Source organism: Osmerus mordax, chromosome 15 (assembly GCF_038355195.1).
Source record: "Osmerus mordax isolate fOsmMor3 chromosome 15, fOsmMor3.pri, whole genome shotgun sequence".
Lineage (NCBI taxonomy): Eukaryota > Metazoa > Chordata > Actinopteri > Osmeriformes > Osmeridae > Osmerus > Osmerus mordax.
Window position 1 is genome coordinate 3,807,492 of NC_090064.1, and position 27,611 is coordinate 3,835,102.

The 27,611-nt window shown below is 41.3% G+C and overlaps 1 protein-coding gene across 2 annotated transcripts in view; it reads right to left on the minus strand.

Annotated features, from left to right (window-relative positions):
• Positions 1 to 27,611, minus strand: part of nck1b (NCK adaptor protein 1b) — a 74,975-nt gene that overhangs the window by 32,044 nt on the left and 15,320 nt on the right. Inside the window, exons 2-3 of one of the 2 annotated variants that reach the window (XM_067251982.1) lie at positions 16,703 to 16,754; positions 11,904 to 12,135 (exon numbers count right to left, since the gene is read on the minus strand). In XM_067251982.1, coding sequence (XP_067108083.1) covers positions 11,904 to 12,129 — 226 coding nt within the window. In that variant the 5' untranslated portion in view covers positions 12,130 to 12,135; positions 16,703 to 16,754. Of the gene's footprint in view, positions 1 to 8,095; positions 8,221 to 11,903; positions 12,136 to 16,702; positions 16,755 to 27,611 lie in introns of those variants that run through there. The other variant, XM_067251983.1, reaches the window with a different exon arrangement.

A 27,611-nucleotide genomic window follows, 5' to 3' on the forward strand; every position in this document is an offset into this window, starting at 1 on the left:
ACTGTTTCCGAAAGTAGATGTACTTCCTTAATAATATCAGCTTATATTGTACATTACACATCACAATTGTGTGTCATATCACAAAGTAAAATGAGTAAATATTTATCACCCTGGCCTCTTTGCTTGTGGCGTTTCTGCAGCTGCCTTGCAGTAAAGCTATAGTTAGCCTAGCTATCCCCCAAGTTAACAGATGCGAAACGAATGTTCTGCCAAAGGTAGTCACGCGTGTTTTCGTGACGTTAGTGACGTAGTGACGTAAGTAACGTCAGTGACTGTGGCTAGCAAATTAGCCACCGTTAGCTTCACTTTTCGCCACAAAAACTTAACTTATGCCTAAACCATGCAACGGAACGTAAATTCCAATAGAAGCAACTCAATCGCTACCAAGACGAAACTTTTGACACCTACGTTGTCTATGTAGGCCAAATATTGACTGAGTTTTAGGGGGGCAAAAAGAATAATAATAATATATATGTGAGAGAACAAAGGTTGTGCCCTTGCCGAAGGCAAAGCACACCCAATAAGTATGCAGAATAACAATAGTGTTTTTGCTTGCAGCAAACACACTAATAATAAGTATGCAGAATAACAATTAACTAGAAAAGGCTGTTCCTACGAAACAGCAGTGAGAATGCTGAAAACCTGAATGGGGATAGCGGACCATGTTAAAAAAGCTGAAAATAGTGAAAATGTAGTACTAAGTTAGGGGCTGGAGCAGCATTCCAACAATGATTTGACAGGATTTACCATTACTTTTAAAGGGAGAATAATTTGCACAAAAACCTAAATATTTAAAAAAGTATAAAAGTGAGAAATGAGAAAATACCCGCAAGCTGAAATGAATTTCAAAAATGTGTGAGTCACACAAAAGAGACAGTGTGGAAGCTGAACTACATCATCTAACAAAGCTAAGAGCTAAAATAGCCTACAATGCGGGGGAAGCAGAAAGCTGAACTGTTAAACAGAAGAAGAAGTAGGCTAGCTAGTCGTAACAAGAATATTATAGTTTTAACAGCTGAAATTATAGTTGGGATAGTAATAGCAGTAGCAGATGTAGCCTACCATCAGTGGCGGCTGGGAAGCCCCCGCAGCCCCTGCAAGGTGGGGGGCCCCCACGTCCTAAGGGCCCCGCCCTGCATATCAAAAAACAGACTAGGCCTATATAAAAAAAAATATATATAAAAAACAAGGAAAGCACTTTGAGGGCGCTCATTGAGAGCCCCAAGTTTCAACTGCCAGGTAAAGGAATTCCGTAATGTAGGCAATGTAACAAATCTAAATAGGCTAAATAGTCTCAAAATCCCTGAATCTGGCGACAATGGCTTTTGCGTCTGTTTCGTGCCTTTTGCGCCATTACCCCTATTGAATGCGCTAGTGATGGGCATTCCGGCTCTTTTTCGTGAGCCGGCTCGTATGGCTCAGCTCACTAAAAAGAGCCGGCTCTTTTGGCTCCCGAACGGCTCTTTAAAAAATACATGTTTTAACTATGAATTTGACTATGATAGGTGTGAAAACAATTTGAATTAAATTATGAAATGAAATCATACTCGACCGTAACCACATATCTTTAAAAATGCATTGATTTGTCATGGCTCTCCTCCGAGTTTTGACTACTCTCTCACTGTGTGTGAGTTGGCTCGGCCCTCCCTCATGCAGGATTGACAGGAACAGAATGTGAGGATGATCGTGTGCGCCTTTAAGCCTACAAGTATTTTGAATTAGTCAATTATTTTAAATACAATTAACATTCATTATTTCATAATCATTTAGTTTTTATTGGCTGTATTAATCTATTAAAAATAGAGTCGGCTCTTCAGATATGCGAGCCGACGTTCACCTTCAAGAGCCGGCTCTTAGAGCCGGATCGTTCGCGAACGACCCATCACTAGAACGCGCACATTTCAAAAATGCTAATCATTAGGCTACATTCTGCTAGATGACGGTAGAGACATGAGTAAAAGATAATATGCACGCGGTGCTCAAAAGCGCAGCAATAAACTGTTGTCTGAACAAGCTCGAGCAAAACACCCAAAGATTACACACTTATTTAGACCAGCCAGAGAGGAATATTATCAACATCTCCAGACGAAACACTACCGCAGCCGCAGGTAGCTAGCAGCAGCACGTCTTCACCAGCAACCAACAATAAATATACTTGCTTAGCCTACTTATTGGCAAGAATAAATGTTTTCCTTTCCTCCATTGATTGTGTGTTATTTCGGCGATGCTATCCTTGGTGCTGAACTATCAGAAGGCTAGTGCTGTCTTTGGTGTTGAACAATGAAAAATGTGTGGCGGCCTGCGGAAACCCTTCACATCGTGAACATTTGGGTCTTTCTGGGTATTATACATATTTGGTAACTACAAACTATCCTGAATACAAATCTGTTTAAATCACTCAGATATCTTTATCACAACTGAAGTTACATAATTTTAAAGTTGACCTGTGTCAATAAAGTGATAAGCGAGAAAATTGCATTCCACTCCGTTTCATTCTAATTCTAGCTAAGTGGTTGCCATCACCGTGGCAACCACACAAACACGGTGATTGGTGCAGCTATGATTGCTAACGTGCTGAGGGCAGAGAATAACAGAAATGTAGCTAGAATCCACACCTCAAACAAGTTAACCTAGACGCAAAACTGTACGTCCAATCCAAAAAATAAGGATATTTTCCGAGACCCAAGACTGCCAAAACCAGAGATATTCTTTATATGTCTGTGATATGCTAGATATGCTCAACGTTCAGTAAACCTAGTTTGGTCAATTAGTCGTAACAAATGACATAAAATTAAGTAAATATCACTTACATGTTTAATTACATTTACATTTATTCATTTAGCAGACGCTTTTATCCAAAGCAACCTCCAAGAGAGAGCTTTACAAAGTGCATAGGTCCCTGATCATAACAACAAGATAGCGAAAAAACATTGCGAGTAGCCAAAACATGAAGCACACATTGTGAACAACCAAAGTAAGTTCCAAAGGGAAGAACCATAAGAGCATGTAGTTAAACAAGTTACAATTAAACAACATGAACCGCTATAAGTGCAAGTGTACCTGTGGAAAAAAGCAAGCAACAGTAATAAAAACAATATATCACAGCGAGAACAAAAGTTTAAATCAGTTACCACTAACCACAAGAGCAACAAGTCTCTAAGCAAGAGTCATTGTGATCCTTGAGGAAACTAACATCGGGTCAAGCGAACCATTCCTAAGTACCGTTGTACTCCCGGAACAAGTGCGTCTTGAGCATTTATCTTTGGTGGTTTTATTTCAAATCCATTGGCGCACAGTTATGCTTCACATGCAAGGCAAATATCCATCATGTTTCAAGTCCGTATTACAGTGTAATGCTCTGGTTCTAAATGCTGCCATTAGACTCATGAAAATTGTATTTTTCTTTTGGTTGGCTTTCAGGTGAACGGCAGTGATGCATTGGAAGTGTAAGTATTGCACTTTTAACTCGAGTAAAAGAGCTGAGCTGTTGAAACACTACCGGCTAAAACATGGAAGCTACACAAGAACCATGCCTTTCCCATGCCTATACCAGGAATGCTTGTGTACATTTAACTCCATTAATGCACTTACGGTTAATTCATCCCAAATTTATTCCAAAGCTTTGGCAAACCTGCACAAGTGCATCAGGTGATACAGCCCGCACAGCTGCATCAGATGATACAGAGCAATTGACATTCAAATGTCAGTTATGCGAATATTGTGAGACCTGCACTGAGGATATTTTTTTTTCACCCATTTATGCAGCAGACACAAAGGTTTATCAAAAAGTCCAGTGTCCATTTAAAGATTGTAGCTTCCAATCTAGTGTTTACTCAACATTCAATGCTCATAAAAGTAAAGAGCACAAGGAATACAATTGGAGAATGTTCAAATCTGAAATTGTATCTGATGCTGGTCATGTTATGGTAGAAAATCTTGAACAAGAAAGGGATGGCATTAAACAACTCGGCACTAGACAGCCAAGTACCCAACATTGTAGATCTCCATAATCTAGGCAATCAGTTGGAACACAATTTTGGTGCTCTTTTCTTGAAGATGCAAACAATTCTTCCTTATCAACCACTAAAAGGAGAGCATCGTATGTGCAGAGAATTCCCCATGGTAATGCCAGTGGAATATGTGGTTGATAAAGACAAGGAATATGCTGTATATTATGTTCCAATACAGCAAATGCGTCTGTATTTCAGACTTGATAGCAAAAAAAATATTTCACTCTCGACTTACTAAATCAAGCTATCGAAGGTTTTGCTTGTACATTCACTGACAAAACTGACAAATCTCAGCCCATTGCAAAGGGCTTCTCTACCAAAAGAACCATTGGTGGAAATGGCCATGAAAATTGGACCCTAGTTAGACTCCTTCCATTTCTCATAGGTCATTACATTCCTGAAGGAGACGATACATGGGAAATTCTGATGCTTCTCAAAGACATAGTTGAAATGGCAGTAGCATCGATGTACACTGAGGAGTCTATTTCTTCGAGAGTAAAGTGTCAAACACATAGAACTGTTGCAGGTTACATTCCCTGCTTTCAGATTGCGACCAAAGCACCATTTCATTGAGCATTATCCTCAATCTAACACAACACTTTGTATTTCTCACGCATTTCAACCATTTCTCATGCTGAGAGGGATAACTTGTCCCGCTATATACAATGGACAAGGCGTAGCCTCGATCCATTTTGTACCCAAACATTGACATGTATGGTAATCTCGATCTCAATCTTTGATAAAACTTGAAAGCCCTGGTTTCAAATGAATGTAAAACAACTGAACATTGGTATAGTGGTATACAGCCCTTGCATGCAAATTGCTTGTTGCACTTGTGGCAGCGAGTTGTCTGTATCCATCCTAGTGAAGTGTAACCACACTTTGGAGCGTTTGATTCTCTCCCGTCATCGTCACTATATTAAGCGGGAGCTTTCGAATTGTGTGTGCACGGCTTGTTGTTGTGTGAGACAGGCCGCGCTTCTGGATAGCGAATAACGAAAATGCAGATAAATGTCTTAATAGTATCGCAAATTAGAAATGGTTGGTGAGATAAAATGTGGAAGTTAACATTTATTTAACAATAATAAATACGGTCTTATGAACTCAGCAGCAGTTGTGTGCCTTGTATGTGTGTAGTTCAGTTGTCGGACCTGAATGATGTTTTCCCTTCAGCATTCAAGATTGAAGTTGAACTAATGGTTACTCTAAAGCAATATATTCTGTTCTGAATTCACCCTAACTGCACTGTATGTTGGTTTGTGTTTTATCATCTAGAACAGACATTGAGAAGATGTGTTTGACGACAAAGGCAGACAACGAAAAAAAATTGATTAGCCACATAAAAGAAGCCCTCAGCCTTGAGTACAATTTCATCTAACAATTTGATCTGATCCAGAGTTCAATAATGTCCTATGCAACTTGACTGACATGTCTGAATTTCCTGAAAAGGGGACAGTTAAAGTAATTCCCCTGCTTGAACTGATACCTGTCTGTTCATCAAGTTTCAAAGACACACTTAAGACACACATCCCAAGAAAGACAGAAACAGTGGGCAGGAGTTTGAAATTCCAAAGTTCTGTGTAGATGTTACTTATAGACTAGGGCAAGGCGATTTGCAACAATTTAAGGATGGAACATGTCTGAAAATGACATGAAACATAAAAAATTGCTGAAAGTATGTATAGCTTTAAAGCTTACCCACAATATGCAAATATTGACCATGTGGCACAGCACATTTTGCTCAGCCCCTTCTTGCCCCGCTCGCATTCTCTCTCTCTCACTACAACGGACCCATCTGTGAATAGCCCCCTCTCTCCGGGCACGCTTTGAATCAATGCGTGGGACGAACAGCTTTTTCCAAGTTTACAAACGGAACAGTATCATAACTCTCTGCACAAAGGTGTCCAAAACTGTTAAAGTTAAATATAATAATATTAAGTTAAATACATTCGGCAAATATAACAATATGAGTCCAACGTAACGTTTATATTACATAAAGCTCCAAAAACTATTTAGCGCTCTAATTCATGACGACGCGCACTCGCATTACTTGTTGAAGTCCCTATCTATACTCACATGTTACTAAGGACAAAGGTTTGGGCTGAGGCCCACATTTTTACCACGTCTGGCTCCGCCCCTGCCTACCGCCACAAATATAATCACATTCTGTGGGAAACACTGAAAAATATAAGTCTCTCCATTTAATAGGGAACTTCTACACGTCTCACTCTCTTGTCTGACAATGGCTTCCTTCAGTTTGCTGGCTAGAACTTGCTAGCTAGTTAATTGCCAGCCTGGTATTTAGCAGCAAAAGGAAACCTGCTTGCTAGTCCTACTGTAGCTTGACACTAAATTTGTTTCTTGACCCTGATCTAACAAGACTAGCATGACGATCTGGTCTATCAGGGAACTACCGTACACTGTCCCAACACAAAAAATAGGTGCCTCCACTTGACAATTAACTAACTCACAGGCTCGGCGAAGGGAGATACTCATCCACAAGAAATGACGCCTTTTCCTTTCACTGGCGAACAAAGGGTCATAGGGATTTTTCCACTGTCCTAATGCCTTGAAGGATCTGGCTATATCTTCAACAACGACCGCCAGGGCCCTTCCTCTTATGAAAGCCCTGTTGGCAAGCAGACCCCCCCATCCCCAGTCCAAGATCCTTAACTGCTAAAACAGAAAAAAGGGAGAGAATAAAGAAAAACATAAAAGTGTGTCTACGTGTGTCTGTGTATGTGTTGGCGTTTAGGCCTACATTTTGTGCACGTAAGTGTGAAAGGAGGATGGCCAGACATAATGTCAGAATGACACAGAGAGACGGACCTGATGCAATGATTCAACTTCCTTCCAACTCCCTCACCTTCCTCTGTTGCTCAGCCAGCAAGATAAAAGCAATGCGTCTTAAATTAGGAGATTCCACTCACTAGGGAGGCCCAACCACAGGAAAAGAGAATGAGGAAGGGAGACTTATGCCCAACAGCTATGTTTACAGGTTTGTTAGCTCGCATCTAAGATTATTAAGAGCTCCTTCTTGTCCTGTAACTACAATATAACCACTTAAAGTAGCTGAGACAAACACACTAAAATTATTCCCCCGCAACACACACATTATGTGTGTGTTTGTGGGCTGTGGGTACCAACCCCCAGTGGTTGCGAGAAAGAGTTGTCAGTCAATACCCCAACAGTAAGAGTGATTACAAAAACCCGTCAGTCTTGGAAAAAGAAGGTAGATGAGGTGATGTGTGTGTGTGTGCGTGCGTGTTGGTAGACTATCTCCTCACAGTGAAACGATTGGTATTAAGGACATTCCTCTGATAACTGAGAGGGGGGCGGGTTGAGATCGGAGCTCAATCAATCATCAAGGATGACCCTGTGACACAATGCAAGTAGTGTTCTACACCCCCACCTTGTCTGACCCGACTACTGTAACTCATTACAGACCAGGGACCCTCTCAAAAATAAGCTAAGACTCCCCCATCCAATGAGTTGCCGCTAAATCACCATGCAAGTTCTCATAATCCGTAACCGTTCCCTAACTGGGTGAGGGAGTTTTTTTTCTCCCTTTTTCCAACATGGGAATATAGTCTAATCCAGACCACTCCAAGTCGTACAAAGGGGGTTTAAATTGAGCACGATTACTCATTATGTAGACAGTCGTTGGGACTTGTGTTTGTGTGAAGTGCTGGTGCAATTATAGGCTTCAGAAGTAGGCTTTCAAACCCATAACCGCCCAGTTCTTCTGGAGCAGCTAAAACAGACATGGACCCAAAAGCTGTTGAAAGATTCTCTCTCATAGAGCTATTACATCTGTTTTTCACACACACACACAGTGACACATTCATCAGAAAATAGACAGCTCAAAATAAGCATCAAGACTAAGGGATAAAATGTACAAACTTTTCTGTAACTTGTAAGTAAAAAATAAAAATAACTAAAAATAAATCCTGGGAGCAAACTCTGTCTAAATCTCCAATACAGCAATACAGCAATTTAAAAGTTAATTCCAAGCAAAAGTTTTTTTCCATTTCCAGTTCAGCTTCCAGAAAAGCAGAGAAGGTCTAAGAAAAGTATTAACTCACGAAAGAAATGCTTGAAGAGGTTAGCCATGTCCATTTTGGGTGCTCTCTCTCTCTTTCTCTCCCGGCCTCTCCACTCTTACTCTGTGACAGTGAAGTTATTCCATGCGAACACTCAGTGCTAGCTGGGGCGGCTAGCGGAGCAGGGCACTCCACTCCCTTTATCATGTGACTGGCCTTGGCCAATCGCCGGGGGATGGAAGGGGGGAAAGAGAGAGAGAAGAGAGGAGAAATAGAGTTCTCTTATGGCTGGGCAGAGGAAGTCTACTGAGCTCAGAGAAAGAGTGGGGGGGGGCTCACAAATAGAGGAACTGGATAAGCGTCGCCTGCGGGGGAAGCGAAGGAGAGAGCGATAGAGAAACAGAGAAGGAATGAGTGACGATTTTATCACAACTCAGGAACAAAAACAAGTGAAAGAAATTAGGGGGTCTTTTTGAGTTACAGTGCAACATGTTTGCATAAAGTGAGTTTGCCCGTCACAGGATCCCAATTGCCTAGAGACGTGATCAAAACATCCGGAAAATAGGAATCCTCATCCTACACACTCAAAAAAAACGTCCATCTGTAGACGGCTCAGCCCCATGACACACACTCCAAACCGATGACACACTCCCCCACGCAGCTACAAGCCAGGCCAGCCGCTACGCTTATAGAATGCAGGTCCCAGCATGCAATGTCTGGTTATCAGTTTCCCCCACTGTCACTGTTATGCCACACACTGAAAAACAAACAACAAACAATAAAATGGTACTGGGAAACGCCAAAAAACGGGAATTTCCTTTCAGGCAATTTAATTTAGCTAAATACAGTAAAAGAGAGGGTCCTCTCAGTTCAATTTGAGAAGACTGAAGTACAGCAAGTGTAAATTGTCCCTAGTTCCTAATTAAAATTGTACAACTATGTAAACGGTATGGCTTACAACAAGTGTGAGGTACACAGGGTGGCTTGTTTTGGTGTGTGCGGGTGTGTGATGATAATCTCACCTGGGGTCCATTCTTTGTATGTCGCTTATTACATCCAATATCAAATGACACATCCATGATGACATCATCTTGCTAATCATGATCAGGCTAATTAGGTTCTTTGAACACCCCTGTTGTTTGCGATTAGTAAAGCTGGATTGAATTGTCTGGGATAATTGCTGGTTCATGAATTGGTTTGAAAGGGGTATGTATCGATAGTAGAAATCTTGATCAGAAACACTGCTATTGGCTGCTCACCATGGCCAAAAGAGTGCCCAGTTTTTTTCCGCAACAGAGCCAAACAGAGCAAGAGCTTGCTCGAAAGTTACTCCGAATTTGTTGATTTAATCAGAATGCCAGGGAACACCTCATAGTCTGCAAAATCCAGGAGACAGGGCTGGCAAAAAGTAGCAGACATATTAAATGTTCTGTTTATCCTTGCATTCCGCAACAGGTTGTTGTCCTAAAAATGGACAAGACATGGCTCCCGAGCAGGTTTAAGCTAAGGTACTTGTTGCTATGACAGCAAGTCCAGGATGAGCGTTGAAGAACCAAACAATAAAATATCATGACAAATATCACGAATCTAATCCAGCTAACCGAGTTAGCGAAGTACGAAGAACGGGCCCCAGAGCAGTTGCAAAATTCAGTACAATGGTTGTGGTTAGGAGAGGGGTGCAGCCTAGTCTGTGTTTTAGCGTGTGTGTGTACGCATATGAGTAGTGTGGAGACAGCAGAGCAGTGTCCAGAGCAGCTGTTCACTCTCACAGCCCCCCAAAGAGGCCCTATACACCCTCACAGCTGCTCACCTGGACTGCTCATGTGATAGACAGCAGTAACAGGTGAGGAGGAGGAAGTCTCTCTCAGCTGTAGCGCCTCACACCACTGAGGTGCTCTCTGAGTTGTTGTTTCTGATTGGCTGTATGACTTGAGACAGCTCTCAACTCGGCAGAAAAATTACCTCTGTGTGCCTGCGCCTCGTCCATTATTTATACAAGTTATCTCTTACTTCTCAACGTGAAAAATACAAGGTGTTGCGTGAGAGCGTGAGGAGTCTCACAGCAAACGCGTGAATGTCCTGGGGCCTGTTCCATAAAGGCCGCTCAAATAAGTTGGACTTAAAGTCCCAAACCAGACTTGAATTAGCTTAACAAGTCAAGCGGGGCTAAAGCGGTTCCATAAAGGCCAATTTCAGCTCACGCAGTCCTACTAATTCAAGTCAGATTTAAGTAGTCAAGCTAATTGCGCGTGCACCCTATTCTTAAGCAGCCCGAGAGGTAAAACATGGATCATACAATCCACCACGGCAAAAGCAATGCACACGGCCACGTGACTTCTTCCAGAAAGAACGTTCCCTTTAAGCCTTGTACTATGACAGCTCCCTCATCCACCGCTTCATCAAAATGAAACGACACGCCATGATTGACGTGAACGATAGGCTACGTAGGTCGAGGTCCTTTTTTAGACCTTTACTTCGTTGATTTAAAAAACAGACACCCTCTAAACACATGTAAATTTACTTTTTTGACATTGTTTTAAATAAATCAATACATTACCCAGTATCCTAACTTTTTAACATGGTTGTGTCGGCAAAATGGAGGATATAGATGTAGCCTATGGATTTAGGTTTGTTTTGCAATTGTAGACTACTGTCATAAACTATACAGCTATGATAATTATACTCAGATAATTTAGAATGAGATAGGCCTATCCCTGATGCCTAAACATTTGAAATCACAAACTAGGCTAGCCATAGGCTACGTTTAACGTGGCTTGTATCAAATCATTGTTCATCATCGTTTAATACATTAGGCTAAATGTTGTAGCCTATGTAGGCTATTTAAGTAGATTTTCTATCAATGTTGAACATATTGAACTGATGAGAATAAGAAAATGAGACTATCCGTGGTAAATCATTGTTTTACCGTTGGGTCAGTGTTACAGGAAGGTCTGGTTAAGCACCAAGTCATGCTAAGCCTGACAGTTAACCTGCCCCAGACCAGACACATTTTCGCAGCTTAAGTTGCCATAGTAACCGAGTTTGAACTACGTTGAGCTAGCTTTATGGAACCGAATGAACTAGAAATGAGTCCGACTAATTGACATAAGTCTGGCTTATTCGGTAAACTCGCTTTATGGAACAGGCCTCTGAAGACAAAGACTATTGTTGACAGTGCCAACAGGCCTGTGCCATCCAATTTCCATCACAGACTTTGCCAAGTGGACAGGACAAAGTCCACAGGTGCAATGGGAAATAAACGTGGGTACTTCGACACACACAAATCCATCACATCACAGACCAACAGATTCTCATAATAAGTTATGAAGGACTGCTATTACCGTAATTCATTTATTCTCTTGCGCAATACTTTTAGACTGCTATTTATCTGTACGTTTACATTAAGTCATTTTTAGTCGTTTTTAGTTTGTTTAACATTATCTTGTGTGTTGAAAATGTATTATTAGATATGAAATATGATGACAGTAGGGTCAAAGACACTTCAGTGTTTCCCCTACCATTGTTTTGGAGGGGCGGCCTCCTCCCCTATAATTAGGCTATACTGAAAAAAATCCTTGGGGAAACACTGGACTTGGACATGATCTGAAATAAATATTTAAAATTACAGTTTCCATGTACTAAACCTGATGTTGGCTGACACCTCTTAGCAACATTAAGCTAAGTATGTTTCGTTTAGGCAACTTGAAAGCTTAGAAACAAATTTGGTTGAATTCCCTATTGCTCAGATGTTCCCTACAAATGATGTAGGGAAATCAATAGTGCTGGCTTATAATAACTGACAGTGTAACAATTCATTAGTCTCTAACCAGCACTATTTAGGCCTCCTTACCAAGTGTGTCTTTGAGGTTCTTGACGATGGAGGCTTTTCTGGCGCTGTTCTTTCTCTCCACATAGTTGGAGGGCACGAAGCCAGTCTTGTTAGTGGCGTTGCGGACCCTCCACCAAGACTTGGAGTCGTCCAGGAGCCACAAACGCTCATTTTTCTTGATGTCCAGCTCCTGATCCTGCTGGGCCATGTAGTCAAACTTGGCGATGACAATCACCTCTTCCGTCATCTTGGACTTCATATTGAAAAAGTGCAAGAGGATGAGGTTAGAGGTTAAAGGGATAAAGGGACAATTCAGCCAATATTCTAAAATACATATTTTCCTCTTACCGGTGGTGCTATTCATCCATATACATTGTTTTGATGTGAGTTGACGTTTTGGAGATATTGGCCATAGAGATGCACGGTTTCCCGCAGAAAATGTGTTAGTTAAGGTAGGGGGGGGGGGGGGGGGTGTTAACGACGTAGTTAAGGCGGCAAGCGTGTGTTCCTTAGGTGGCCACCTTAACTGAAAAGTGTTGCGGGAAACCCTGAGATGTTTGCCTTGAATATAGTTATATATATATATGATATATATTGAATATAGCTGAATGTAGTTTTTCAAATGTATTTGATGGGAGCTTGGAACAGCAGAAGCGAGTGCCATCTGGCTTCATTATATTAGACGATTTTCCAAAACTCTGCAACTCACACCATAACAATCTATTCAAGGCAGGAGAGATGTAAAGTTAAGGTAAAAAGCTGGTGTACATTGACCCAATTCAAGGTTACAAAGAGATGGATTCAGATCGACAGCGGTACATGACTCATTTGCAACTTCAAGCTAATTGGTGGACAAAGCAAGTAAAACTTTATGTTGGTTGGAAATATGTGGCTAAACACCAGAGTGGAAACTTCTGGAGGGGGGGTCTAACTGTCACTGACTACCTACTTCAAGTCTCCAAGTTGCTGACATTGGATAGATGAAGCATTAAGGATGGAAAACACTTCGCTCAACCTAAAAGATTATGCTTTGGTATTTAAATAGAAATTAATCTAAAATGTTGCTTTTGTAGCCTAAAACGTTTTGTTTGCCTAAAACGTTGAGGAACCACTCTTAGACTAAAGTTGTAATATTTACTGTAGCATTTTGAAGTCAATTCCATGATTTGCTTCTCAGTACATTATATACGTGTGAAATTAGTTCCTGAAAGCATGTGCAAAGCGCGAAAACTTTGTTGCACTGAAATGTGTAGTTAGACCGTAGAACAGTTTCTCTTCCGTTTTCAGATCAGGTTTTAATGGGCGGGGCCAAAATGTTACCCATCTACGTCATTTTGACCCATCTACGTCAGATCACTGACTGCTGTACTGTTATTGTAGCCTACATCAGCTAGCTAGCTAGCTAGCTTCAGGATGTCTCCCTCCACCCGCAACTGAATCTTCCCTGGATGCAAAAACCTCAGCTGCGCTGCAACACTATTTAATTTCCCTATTGATGAGGAAAGGAAAAATAGGTGGATTGATTTTGTGAAGAGCCACACTGATGAAAAGCTTCGGATAAACTCCAACAGCCGCCTCTGCAGTGGATGAGAGTCTACTAAATGACTAAATGCAGTGACCATTTCAAGGCGGATAGTTTTAACATGGACCAGAGACAGACGGGGTTCGCGGAAACGCGGCTTCTCTTGCAGCGCGGAGCCATACCGAGCATCGCCCTCCCGGCCGTTCCTCCTCCGGTCGCACCTGGAAAATCCACCGCCGCCAGCATTTCATCACTCTGTTCTGCTTGTTATAATTATACTAGATAACTTTTCCAGAGGTATCTCTGCTATGAGTTAGTGCAAACCACTAAATTGATATTAGGCTACTCGGTGTAGAATGATGGTATTTTGGTGAAATGGTAGCTAATGTGTTAGAAGTAGCCTAGTTGGAGAGCTCACTGTCTGCTGTCTCTGGTGTCCATTTTTACTGTCACAGCTCAGGGGAACATTTCATTTATAAGCATCTGTATGTGTCACTCATTGAACAAATAAATTCAAATTCTATACGGTTTTGTTCGGCTTGACGTAGCGTCCATTATCTGGGTCGGAGGTAGGCAGCGAGGGGCGGAGCTTCAGCTCACGACACGCCCTCCCAGTCTCAAGCAGAGAAGACTGCTGATTTTTTCACGATTTCAAAGCCTAATTTAACATACTTGTCGGTGTTATTTTTTCATTCGAATTTGGATGGGTAGTTAATAACACATTCTGTGGTGTGGCGAACTTAAAACTCGTTTTCAGGTCCACTTTACAGGATCTTTAACAACTACTGCAGTGCCTGTGCCAGTAATGCAACCCGTGATTGAGATATTGGTTAGTTGATTTGGTGACACTTAGATACACACACAAAAAGATTTCTGGAATTATAGTATGATAGAGCAGTCCCTGTGCCTGTGATGCAGCTAGTGATTAAAATAACGGTTAAAGCTGATTCTGTGTCAGCTTATTTGGAGTTTGTGTGCGTTTGCATAACGCAGTTTTTGCATCCATAAACGCATAAATTCACTAACATAATACTGATCTATACTGAAAATAAAGTATCCAATTTATAGTCTTGCTGTTAGTTAGCTAGCCAGCATTTCATCCATAAAGAAAAACCTTTAAAAATAATGATTTAATTTGTAGACTATCTGCTTCTTCAAACACAACATCATTACTCAATTGCAACATAGAGACCAAATTCACAATGTAGAGCCTATTAGCTAGATAGCTACAGACTGTGACATAGCCTAGGCTACTGTGAGAAAGATTGTAGGCTAAATGGTACCGGCAATGTGTAAAACTTTTAATTTGTATAGAATGCCAAGGGACCATTTTTGATGAACATTCTACCATTTTAGTTTGTTAAGTTTGGCCCTTGAAAGCTTCCGGTTTCAGACGTGCGAATGATTGTTTCACACGGTGTTGCAAGTTACTGAGGTCATTTTTTTTAACAATGTCAATCCTGTTGCTGTGTTTGGCTATTCGTTGAGATTGGGGAATCAAGATACCGTATTTCTTCGATTTATTTATTACACAATGATCATTTTTGATGCAGCGTTTATTCGAGGGCGGCGTTTAATTAGTAAGAGAGATTTAGTGAATTGTAGCTGCAGTGTGACCATAGACAAACAAAGAATAGACAAGGAGGTCAAACACAAAGCCTAGTGTAAAATTGAAGTAGCGCATGTGTCTACATTGTGTAGAAATCTGAAGCAGCATGCCAAAACGTTCTTAAACTTTAGCTTTCAAACAGAACGCTGTGCAGAAAGCACTCACCAGCAGCAACAGATCTAGCACGCGAACTTGGGGTTGATAAAAGGCGAATTCGCGTGGTGAGTGCATTTCCTTTCCCTGCTCTCCCTCTGTCTCTCTGTCACTCACACGTCTCTCTCTCACACACACACACACACACACACACACACACACACACACACACACACACACACACACACACACACACACACACACACACACACACACACACACACACACACACACACACACACACACACACACACACACACACACACACACACACACACACACACACACACACACACACACACACACACACACACACACACACACACACACACACACACACACACACACACACACACACACACACACACACACAGTCCTTCCCCTCCATGCACACCGCGTCTGTCTCCATGAAAACGAGATCATCCCTGGGGGGCATGCAATACCAGCCTATTTTTTAGGTCTCAAAAAGAGGACATGTCCGGATAAAAGAGGATGTCTGGTCACCCTAGTGAACACCTTTACACAATCACACATTAAAAAGTGCTATAAAAATATTTTATATTCTGAATACAATGTTAGTGTCAGTGTGTTAATGTTGGAGTCCCGACCCTTAGCAAACAAGCGGTTGCGCCTTCTTTAGAAAGTTAACTAGTCGCAAGTTTGCAGTAAAATGCAGTTGGGTTGTCGAGGTCAAAACACTATATGTAGCAGCTGTGAATCAAATAAACTTATTATAAATAATGTTATGTCATTTTTTTTACTCTTACACTGAATGTTTGCTGCTTCAATCCAGATGAGTATTGAAAAGTATTTTCCGCGACTGAAAAAGGCACGTGTTAAGGATATGGACCAGCCTGAACCGGAGGCATCAGTCTGAAACAGAGCTGAACAGTCCGACCAGTGTAATTAGTCATATTATAATTAGCTTTCAATATTTTCAGGCTTATTTAATATAATGAAGTTCTGTGTAACAAATTATTAACGAAGGAATTATTTTGCACCCCCCACACACACACACGGTCAGACATGGGGCGACCCCCCCCCCCCCCCACAAATTGCTCTCTAATCTGTGGGAAACACTGTACGCCACCGCATTTCAACTTCTTAATAGTGTTGCGTGTTAATGTTTGGATGACCGGTTTGCTTTTGTAATAAATAACAGTGTTAATGTTGAGCATCCACACTTTTCTATCGCCATTGTGAGCCAAGACGAAGGAGGATACTGATAGGGTGGCCCATGGCTACATCCCTTGGTGTCACACGATCACATTTATAGTCCTATTTATTTTCACAAAAACTTCACACACTTCATTGCATGTCCATGGGTCCTGAGGCATAAAACTGCCAAATTTAAACTTCATACGATCCACAATTCTCAAAGTAGGCTATTTAGTTGCAGACAGACAAACACTATCTGGCATTAAAGATTGAAGAAAATTAAAGGGTGTTTAGAATGTACATAAAAGGCACCTTTCTTGGTGTTTGATGTGAGGGTGGCTGAAACTGAATGAAAGAAAATGTGTGATTTTTTCCTACCTGTACTGCATCAAAGCTGAAAACGTTTAAGTTGCAATGCTCCTCTGTTGACCTAAAAAAATACAGCAACAATACAACATTAGTGTACTAAAGAAGTTACTCGTGCCATTGAGAAAATGTGGTTTGAGAAAGACTTAATAAGCCTAGACATTCCCAGGCTACGCCTGATTTAGAAAAGGATGCATAATAAACAAATTATTCATTCAATGATCTTCTGAGGACCTGAGACTTTAATGTCTTTCTCACATCTCTACAGTATTCAATTCCATAAAACCTCCCTTGTCTTTCATCAAGGGAGGTCAAGGCAGACGTCCTAGGGTCAAAGAGTCACTGGCAAACACTGGTGCAGACATTACAGGGGCTGTAAATGTTCATGTCTGAGACCAGATGAAACAAGCACACAAACACGCATAATAATCAGGCAAAGACTACTAGACTACCTGGGTGAGGGTCCACTCTACCAAGATCAAGGAAAGGATGGAAAACACCCAGCCATGCAAGTTTAAGAAACAGTAAACAAAATCTTTTAATCAAAAGTTTTGCTCAATTGTTTGTGAGGCGGGTCAGGAGACTGCTGTCTTCTGGCCTGAGGGCATCCCAAGGCTTACATGATCCAAAAAAAAAAAAAAAACACACACACACACACACACACACTGCCCTTGCCATGGAGCCTGCTTAATCTCAACAATAAACACATTCACACTTGCGGTCGCATGATCCCATCAGAAGTAGGCTATGTTATCAGCCTGAATGCAGTAGGGCTGGGTTTAAGATAGGTCGATGGTTGTTGGTCAACAAGACAGTGCCAGTTATGGCACTGTCTTGTAGTGGAGATTTAATTTTCATACTGTGCCTGGTGAAAGTTGTTCCTTGGCACATACCTCTGTAATACTGATTGAATTTTGTATTAATCTTTTGTCCTTGATTATCTGCTATGCTATTTGTACATCACTTTTGATGGATGAATGAATGCAACAGGCCTCTTGATTCAAGTTGGCACTAGATTCCATTGAACGCAATATTGTAGTGGTAGCCCGTTTGAGACATATCAGTTATTAAAGTTCAGTTTTTATGTTCTATTATCTGATCCAAAAAACTCATGTTGTAGGCCTGTTTCACTTTGACTTTAATCTAGACTTGGTGCAGCTGGTTCTGAGATAGGCTTATAACATGATCTTAGACAAACATGTGGAGTGGAAGACCTGAGCCATGTTTCAGTTGGGGAATGTAGGCCAAACAACCACAGCGCTGACAAAATTCCTTATTCCTTAACAAAGACGTATTTTGGATTGTAGCAGATGTTTGATAAACTGCGGAATAGGCGCTGAACACTGCACTGTCAATGTGTGAATCAATGGCCACCTCTAGACTTACTTTCCATCTACTTCATTTTCAATGATATGTAAAACCAGGTGGAGTACATCCTATCTGGTGTATGTGTGTTTGTGCATTCATGAATTTGGGTTGGTGTGTGTGTGTACTGTACTTGACTGGTTGAGAGCATGCATGTGTCCTTGCCTGCCTCGATGCTTCCATTGCTGGCAGCCATCTTTAATTCAATTAATGAACGGGAAGGAGAGGCTACGAAGGAAGGGCATCATAAAGACAAAGGGCTTATTTACTCCCTGGCAGTACAGGCCTCTTGCATCCGAGACAAAGGCAGCTAGCTCTCGACATTCCCTAGGCCAGGCTGGCAGGATAGACAACAAGTGCTTGCCAAAGAGACAGAGGAGTGTATGCGTGCTCTCCTTCCTCCTTCTCTCTGTGACTCCACTGCTATCCTTCGTTCAATTCACTCGTTACAGCATAGCCCCCTCCCTACATCTGTAAATCAGACTGCCACTCTTCCTTTTTCTTTTCTCTCCATTCCATCTCTTCTTTCAATGATGAGTCTGAACTGTGGAACTGTAAAAAGTGCAGTTTTCATAGATATCTTCTGTTCCCAGATGACAGCTTCAAACCTACTGCCCCTTCTGACAACACACACAAGTACACACAAGCATTGGAGTTTCAGAGAGCATATTAACACCCCAGTGATTTCAGACAACGTACATATGCAGAGGGAGAGGAAGAAGAAAATAAGGAGGGATCGTAAAGTTTGATGCAAGCAGATGCAAAAAAATAGTTGATACAGGAGGTTGGACAGGTCAAACTAATCAACATGGTGTCGCATTTCAGAGCTCTCCCTTTTATGGTTACAAAACTGAGAATGGGGGGGGTAGAGAGAGAAATACGCCATGCAGCATCTGAGTATTTAGAAAAGCACTATACAAGTTCAATGTATTATTATTATTATTATTAATATAAATAAATGCATAGCTATGGAGAGTGGAAGGTAGAATTCTTATTTCTGAACAGAAAGACTAGATTGTGCATACATTACCCTTCCCAGATATTGGTCACTTACAAAATACAATCAATATGCATCAGTAGGCCAAAACAATTCTAATCTAATCCAAAGCGTGACAGTTTGCAGTGTACAGGCTATAAGGAGTTGTGGCCACCAGGTGGCTGAGCGGTTAGGGAATTGGGCTAGTAATCTGAAGGTTGCCAGTTCGATTCCCAGCCGTGCCGATGACGTTGTGTCCTTGTGGCACTTCACCCTACTTGCCTCGGGAGAATGTCCCTGTACTTACTGTAAGTCGCTCTGGATAAGAGCGTCTGCTAAATGACTAAATGTAATGTAAATAATTGGCGGACAAAACCGGCTAATATACCGCAAACCCAGACGGCGTACTGAAGGAAAATGAAAATTGAGCGGAAGTGCGTAGGAGGGCTGAGCCAGGCTAAGAGCAGAGTACCTTGCCTGGAAATCCGAAAGATTAAGGGTCTGGCTATGAGTAATGAATGGCCCAACTCGAGGGGTGGCGCCAAGCATGCATTTGTAAATATCACTGCACGCAATTGGATAACACTACGACCAATGTTTACTGACTGATTCCGGACTTCGACGTTGCATTGCTGTCGTCATCTGTTTAGCTTGCCTCTGGCCCGTCTATCAGATACACCGATGTGATTGGTGCAGCTCGGTGCCAAGGGCATGGGTAATGAGCATCATTACTCATTGCCAGAGTGACTCGCTGAGCAAATTCAAATTGTGCTCTCGCGAGAACTCTGGATTTCCAGGGTAGTTTTTTCCAACAATCCTTGTTGTTCTTTGAATCTTTCATGAAATGTCAAAATGCCATGAATGGTCTATTCTTGTAAGCGGTTTGTGATTTTTTTAATTTTTTTTTAAGAAAACAGTATGTTGTGGAAATGAAAATGAAATGTTTGCTTTCACTGAAAACTCTTTCACATTTGAATAAAAATCTGTTTTTGCATGCAACTTATTGCTTCCTAATCTATAGATTTTTGACAATATATGGTTGCCCCATCATGTGGTGCGACCAGAAATGGCAATAACTGTATTCAAATAAAAATGCAATATGTAATTTCTGAGGCTAAAATATTAATCTCTGATCGAGTATGGATCTTTTCAGTTTTGTGCAATTCACAGGAAAAATTTGTATGTTAACTACATGTAGGTAGGTGACTATGATGTTATAGAACAAAAACAAATATCAACAACTTTATAATTTCAGAAGAAATACAAATAATTTGTTTCTACAGACTTCATATTACTGAGAAATGTAAATAGGTTAAGGAAATATGTTCATTTTTTTAACAATTCACGGTCGCACCACATTACATTTTTAAAGGTCATGGCCAATTCATGAAAAAAACACTAAAATCAGTTTAAATAATTGTTTTAGATAAATTCATTCATACACAACCAATACACAAGATCCTGTAAAGCAAATTCCATGATTTGCTTCTCAGTACATTATATACGTGTGAAATGAGTTCCTGAAAGCATGTGCAAAGCGCGAAAACTTTGTTGCACTGAAATGTGGAGTCAAGGCAAAATTATACTTCTCCGACTCCGTTACGGACAGACGCACGCACTGAGTCGGACAGATTGGTTGAATTTATAGTACTCCGAAGGCTGTGGGTGCTGAAAACAAGAGATTGCGTGTGTGCGTCCTTGAGAACTGTAAATCGTATAACTTATGTTTTCAGTTAATTTAAGCCTGATATTGTATTAGTCTATAGTTATTGCACATTTGAATTAAGTTAACTGGTGATTTTCGTTGTTTGTATTCTTCCCCTGATAGCTAAATTGCACGTCTGTTGATTCGATAGCCATTGGTGGGGGGGTTGGTTGGGGAAACACCTGGGAATAAATACATTGATTAGAAAAAAGAAGAAGAAAGAAAATAATATATACATTTTTTTTTGAGCACTGAAGACCCATTTTGACCCAGAAATTCCCTGGTGTCCCTCCACCCGCAACTGCATACCTGGATGCAAGAACTTCAGCTGCGCTGCAGCGCTATTTAATTTCCCTAGTGATGAGGAAAGGAAAAATAAGTGGATTGATTTTGTGAAGAGCCACGCTGATGGAAAGCTTCGCATCAACTCCAACAGCCGCCTCTACAGTGACCATTTCATGGCAGATAGTTTTAACATGGACCAGAGACGGACGGGGTTCACGGACACACAGCTTCTCTTGCAGCGCGGAGGCGTACCGAGCATCGCCCTCCCGGCCGTTCCTCCTCCGGTCGCACCTGGACCATCCACCGCCGCCAGCAGTTCATCACTCAGTTCTGTGTGCTTGTTATAATTATACTAGATAACTTTTCCAGATGTATCTCTGCTATGAGTTAGTGCAAACCGCTAACTTGATATTAGGCTACTCGGTGTAGAATGATGGTATTTTGGTGAAATGGTAGCTCATGTGCTAGAAGTAGTTGGAGATCACTGTCTGCTGTCTCTGGTGTCCATTTTTACTCCTGTGTTACAGCTCAGGGAACAAGCTTCATCTATATGCATCTGCATGTTTCACTCATTGAACAAATAAGTTGTAATTCTATACTGTTTTGTTTGGCTTGACGCAGCGTCCATTATCTGGGTCGTAGGTACTTGAGAGAGGCGGCGCCTTCCAGCGAGGGGGCCGAGCTTCAGCTCCTTCAGGCGACACGCCCCCCCCCAGTCTCAAGTAGAGAAGACTTCTGATTTTCTCACGATTTCAAAGCCTAATTTAACATACTTGTCGGTGTTTAACTCAGTTTTCATGAAGTTTCAATTCCACTTCACAGGATCTTTAATGTTTGAACAAATGCAATAAAAAAAAAATCATATTTATTGTATTTTAAAATTGGCCTGTTGAAAATATTAGATGTTTGTGGTGGTAAGCCAATTTAACAGAGAACCAATATAGTACATTTTGATCAATGTAACATCAGCAATTTATAACGTAGGAAACTGCAGATAAATGAAGGCTACATAATCATTTGCATGAATGTAGGCTACCACAGCATTGGCACTTCAGAGATGACAGAAAATTTCAATTGTGATCTGAGAAATATAGGTACAAAAACAACTGAGAAGAATTGTCATCAACAGCTGCATCACGGGCACTGCACTATCTATAAATACAGTGTGTTTCACTGACATCTTAATCACCGACTGGGCACTAGTGACCATTATGTCCAGAACAACCTGTGTAGTAACTAGGGAGTTGGGGGACAGGGACTCCCTAACAGCTAGCTATCGCACTATTGTTTCACTGTCTCCTTGTACTAGTCTTTAAGCTATTTAAAAATGGAATGAATGAAAAAATATTTTACAGTTACCTGTAAAGTTGCAACTCAACAACCGCAACAATAGCACATATGCCCTAAGAAGTGCAGAGTGCGGTGTAGTTTCCTCTCTGAGCAAATGGGGTTCTGTGTGAGATAGTGGAGACATGTTGTCGGCGTTAGAGTCTGATCTCAGAGATTCTGAGATTAGCAAACCACATCCTCCAGAGAGTCTCATCCAGCTGCACTGCCACAAGGTCTAGTGTCTTGGGAGAGATGATTCAGTTAAGAGTTAGACCACAGTCGACGAGCGCTCCCAGGGGCCTCAGAAGCAACGTGGAGAGAGGGAGGGATGAACAGAGAAAAATAAAGAAAATTGGGAAACGGAAAGACTACAGTAGGTTAGCCTACGTTAGATAGTGAAGAGTCTTAAATGTCCTTCCATGGCATTAAAAACATCCACACAAAAAAAAACATACTTTAAATTCTCCAGATTAAAGATATAGGGAGTCAGGTGGCTGAGCGGTTAGGGAATCAGGCTAGTAATCAGAAGGTTGCCGGTTCGATTCCGGGCTTGAATAAATGACGTTGTGTCCTTGGGCAAGGCACTTCACCCTATTTGCCTCGGGGGGAATGTCTCTGTACTTACTGTAAGTCGCTCTGGATAAGAGCGTCTGCTAAATGACTAAATGTAAATATCCTAAATAGATTGGTCTAATCTAGGAGATTATGTTCAGGATATTAACACTCCTCCAAGTAAAAACTTGTAAATTTGGATACTTGTCCTGTGTCAGCAATGGGAAGCGGATTATCCTAAATGTGCCACCTCACGGCGAGTGTGGAAAGGCGGTGAGACAGCGATAGCATGAGCTCACAGAGGCAAACAGAGTAACCTAATCCCTGTGACAGGCTTCTAAAATCACAGTACTCTGGTGCCTTCTGGAATGTGCTCAGTGTGCTCACTGGCTGGTAGGCAAGCAAGCTCACTTGCTTGCTAGGCCCCCTCTGGCAATGCTGTACTTCCTCTATCTTACTGGCACATGAACACGCCTGCATCACACATTTGCAAAGACTCATACATTCTCTCAAACACACACTCCAACCCAAAATCAAGACGGCCAATATACAGGGTGACTGGGCTAACTTCAGGCTTGTTTAGCAACAATGTGAGACCCCAGAGACCGACAGGCAGCATGTAGTCCTAGCTTCCACAAACCCTCTTAGGACCAAACTCTAGCAGAGCGGCAAAGGGTCATGGGATACTTGGCAAGCCAGCTGTGAGATAGGAAGTGGGGATACAGAAGTGAACACAGGGTGGAAAAGTGATGCAATCTGGCACAAAAAAGTTTGTGTTACCCAGCAGTTCAAACCAGTTGATGATACCTTATTATAATATTGTACTGGTGCACTTAAATGCACACCTTTTAAAGAATAGTATTTTCTGTTCTAACAAAGCCAGCTTTGGAAAAGACCAACCCAATACACATGCTCTTGATGTAAAATTCCCTCAGCAAATCCACTATTTAAAATTTAGGCTACACTGATATTTTATTGAGATCAGAAGGAACATCCCGTTTTCTTGTGCAGATAGTTAGCGGCACTAACGTGTGTGAAAGCAGTCACACAGCCGAGTTATCCAGTCATCCCTTTGGGATCACCTCCTTCAGTAGTTTAAAGCCCAGGGCTCCAAACTAACTTTGTTTACTATGATCACTACTAGGGGTAGTTAGGGCTTCCCCTAACTGAACATTTTGATTTAAATATTTCCATATTTTAAATGCATTTCTGATAATGTGCCGTTTTATTTTTGTTCACGGTAGGGCTGTGCGATATGACCAAAATCTCACATCCTGATAACCATACATATCACCATATGGCACATCTTCTTTAAATTCAATGAATAAATAGTTTATATAAAATGACAACATGGAAAGGCTTATTTCTTATTAAAAAAAAATATGTACTCGAAAAATAAAAGGTACTTAGATTTTTCTCATTTTTTAAGGCAAAAGAATTAGGCCATTTTGGCCTAATTTAACTTTAGCGACCTCAAAATATATTTGGTGTAGCAGACTACTTTTACATAATTCACTGGACAGGTTCAAGTGGACACTGCACCTTTAAGGGCGCAGTGAGGTCTGGGCTACATTGTGGGTAGCTAGCTACGTTTTCTGTTCAAAAAGGGTTGTCTTTGTAGGCCTATTTGAATAAACGACGCACAACGCTGTGTGTCAAAAGGGAGAAGTCTGCCGACCTACAGTCTTTCCAACTCTTTACAGGAGTATTTATGTGAGTGCAAATAACTGTTGTGGTGCGACATGTTTTCATTTCTCTACAAAATGCTAGCTAATTTCACAGTAGTATAGTGCCTGCTTTGAGCTGTCGCAGTGACCGGTCCATCGTCCTATCCAACGTTACATAACCAATAAAACTTCATCTTTAGATTCTTAACTTTAATACAGATTTAAGATTGTTTAATATTAGCCGTCAATCACTCCCGTTGTGAGACAAAGGGAAGTGATTGAAAAAATAATGGACGGTATAACAGCTCTGAAAAGTTGGCTGCAGTATAAGTCATGAGTCTCGCCCCCTCCATGTTAGCAGTTGGAACATGAGCCAAACAAAAAAGTCTAAGGGCACGTGTAATCATTTTTTTTTCCCAAAGATGGTTTCTGTTTAGGTAGTTCTTATCAAGCTGATGTCTGTTCAAGTTCTCATTTTTCTGATCAGTTGGTTTTTAATTAGTTTAATTGACGATTATAATATTGGGTCGGGCGAGTGTATTGGTGGGACCTCCATACCTCGGCTCCACCACCCGATCACTACTGCGCAGACTCTGGCTCCAAATGACATCACCAGCGCAAGATGGCAACACCCCCATCTGGGATATTTTGGCTTTAATTTTGTACAATCGGAGGAAGCGGAGTCGCGTCATCCATTCTTTTTACAGTCAATGAGCGGGACACCCGAGTGTAGAATACATTAACCACGCAGTTGAATAATCACTCACGGACCCTCCCACTCACACACGTTGGCCAACTCTGGCAGACTCACTACCTCCTCGGGGGGGGGGACTGCAGAGAAGGGTGACTGGCGTTGGTCACAGTTTGGAATGAAACAGGACAGAGTAACACAGCGGATATCGCTATAAAATATATTTTTGTTTAAGACGTAGACAGCCGCCTTAGCTACAAAGTGCTGCGGGAAACCCTGCTGTAAACATATTTAATTTCCTAGAAGAAGGTTGGTGGTTAAACTGAAGTGATGTCTGGCAGGGCTTGACATTAACTTTTTGAGGCACTTGTCCTTTGGACAAGTACATTTACGTTTCAATGCACAAAAGTCACTTGTTCAGGTAAATATTGTGCCTTTGACCAACAGAAATGAGCTGTAATATTATACAAATAATATGTATTTGTTACATAAAACATTTACAGAATTTCTGCAGAATTAAACACTTTCTGTTAGAGCCCGACCGATATATTGGCGGGCGGATATTATCGGCCGATATTGGGCATTTTCCAAACTATCGGTATCGGCATTTATAATGGCCGGTAAATTAATATTAATGTTTTTTGTTTTGTTTTGTTTTTAAAGGACATTAAGTTTCATATCTTAAGTTTGTATTGTTATACATTTTATTTATCAGAAACTGCATTAACATATTATTTTAGTGAGGAAATAATAAAAGGAGTCAGATGGCTTAGCAGTTAGGGAATTGGGCTATTAATCAGAAGGTTGCTGGTTCGATTCCCGGCCATGTCAAATGACGTTGTGTCCTTGGGAAGGCACTTAACCCTACTTGCCTCGGGGAATGTCCCTATACTTAGTCGCTCTGGATAAGAACTTCTGCTAAAAGTGACTAAACTACAAATAACTACTGTTAGGGAAATCAGTTTGTTTTGTTACGCGTTTCCGGATTTGTAAAATATTTTTTTATATCGGCCGATATCGGAATATCGGATTTTTAAATCACCAAATATTTGTATCGGTATCGGCCTTAAAAATCCTTTATCGGTCGGGCTCTACTTTCTGTTAAGTACTGTATTGCAGCTTCGTCCCAAGATCTCTACAGACCGTGCAGATAATTTAATGCTCAACACTTGAACGGAGGCTTATTACTTAAAAGAGGAATTATTTACTGTGTCGTCTCAGTTACACTATCAGGGCTTGGAAATACTGTGACTTGCTAAAGTAGGCAAATGGCTAATAGAACATAACATTTCATAATAATTTCAGGAAATCAAACAGCTGCAAGACCCAGTGAAATGTTACATACAGCTAACAAACCAACTTTAGCTAGCATCGCTAACGACATTGGCTAACTCAACTTCGGTAGGCTATCCTCAGTATTTGCAAGCTGGCCAGTGCAAGTAACATGGCATTTATTTTAGTTAAGTTTTAACTTGTCCAGTGGGGCAAGTCAATTTCTCTTCCACCCTACAAAAAAATCCACTTGTCCCGGACAAGCGGACTTAATGTCGAGCCCTGTCTGGGAATACAACCATGTCATATTCTTGTCCTCACACACACAATTGTCCTGAACTTCATGGCAGTGCTAGTTTGGTCAGACTTAATAGAGTGCATTGCACACCTTCTTTCATCATGTCTAGCCACTATACACAACAACATAATATAGCCTATAACAGAGTGCTGACTTAAAGGACTGCGCTAACCAGTATCAAATCATTCCACTACAGCTACTGAGGTATGTAGATAACTATTAGGGGTGTAACGATACACTCAGCTCACTATTTGATACGTATCACGATACTGGGTTCACGATAGGATACATAGATATGTTGAACCCCCCCCCTCCAAAAAAAAGGGGGGGGGGGGGGGGGGTTCTCTGGCCTCCCAATTACCCACCTAAAAAATTTACAGCGGGTGCAAAATGCTGCTGCTAGACTATTGACCAGATCAAGAAAGTTTGATCACATAACATCTACTCTTATCTCTCTACACTGGCTCCCTATCCAAGCCAGAGCTGACTTCAAAGTTCTACTACTAACATACAAATCTCTGCATGGATTGGCACCACTGTACCTCTCCGGTCTCCTTGCACCCTATTGCCCCGCAAGGACACTTAGATCTCAAGATGCCGGCTATCTGGTGGTTCCCAAAGTTAAGAAAAAAACAGCTGGAGGTAGGGCGTTCTCATATAGAGCACCTCTTCTCTGGAACAAATTACCCGTCTCAATTAAGGAGTCTGATACTGTTTCGACATTTAAAATTAGGTTAAAAACGTTATTGTTTAGTCAATTCTACGACTGTTAAAGGTAAGT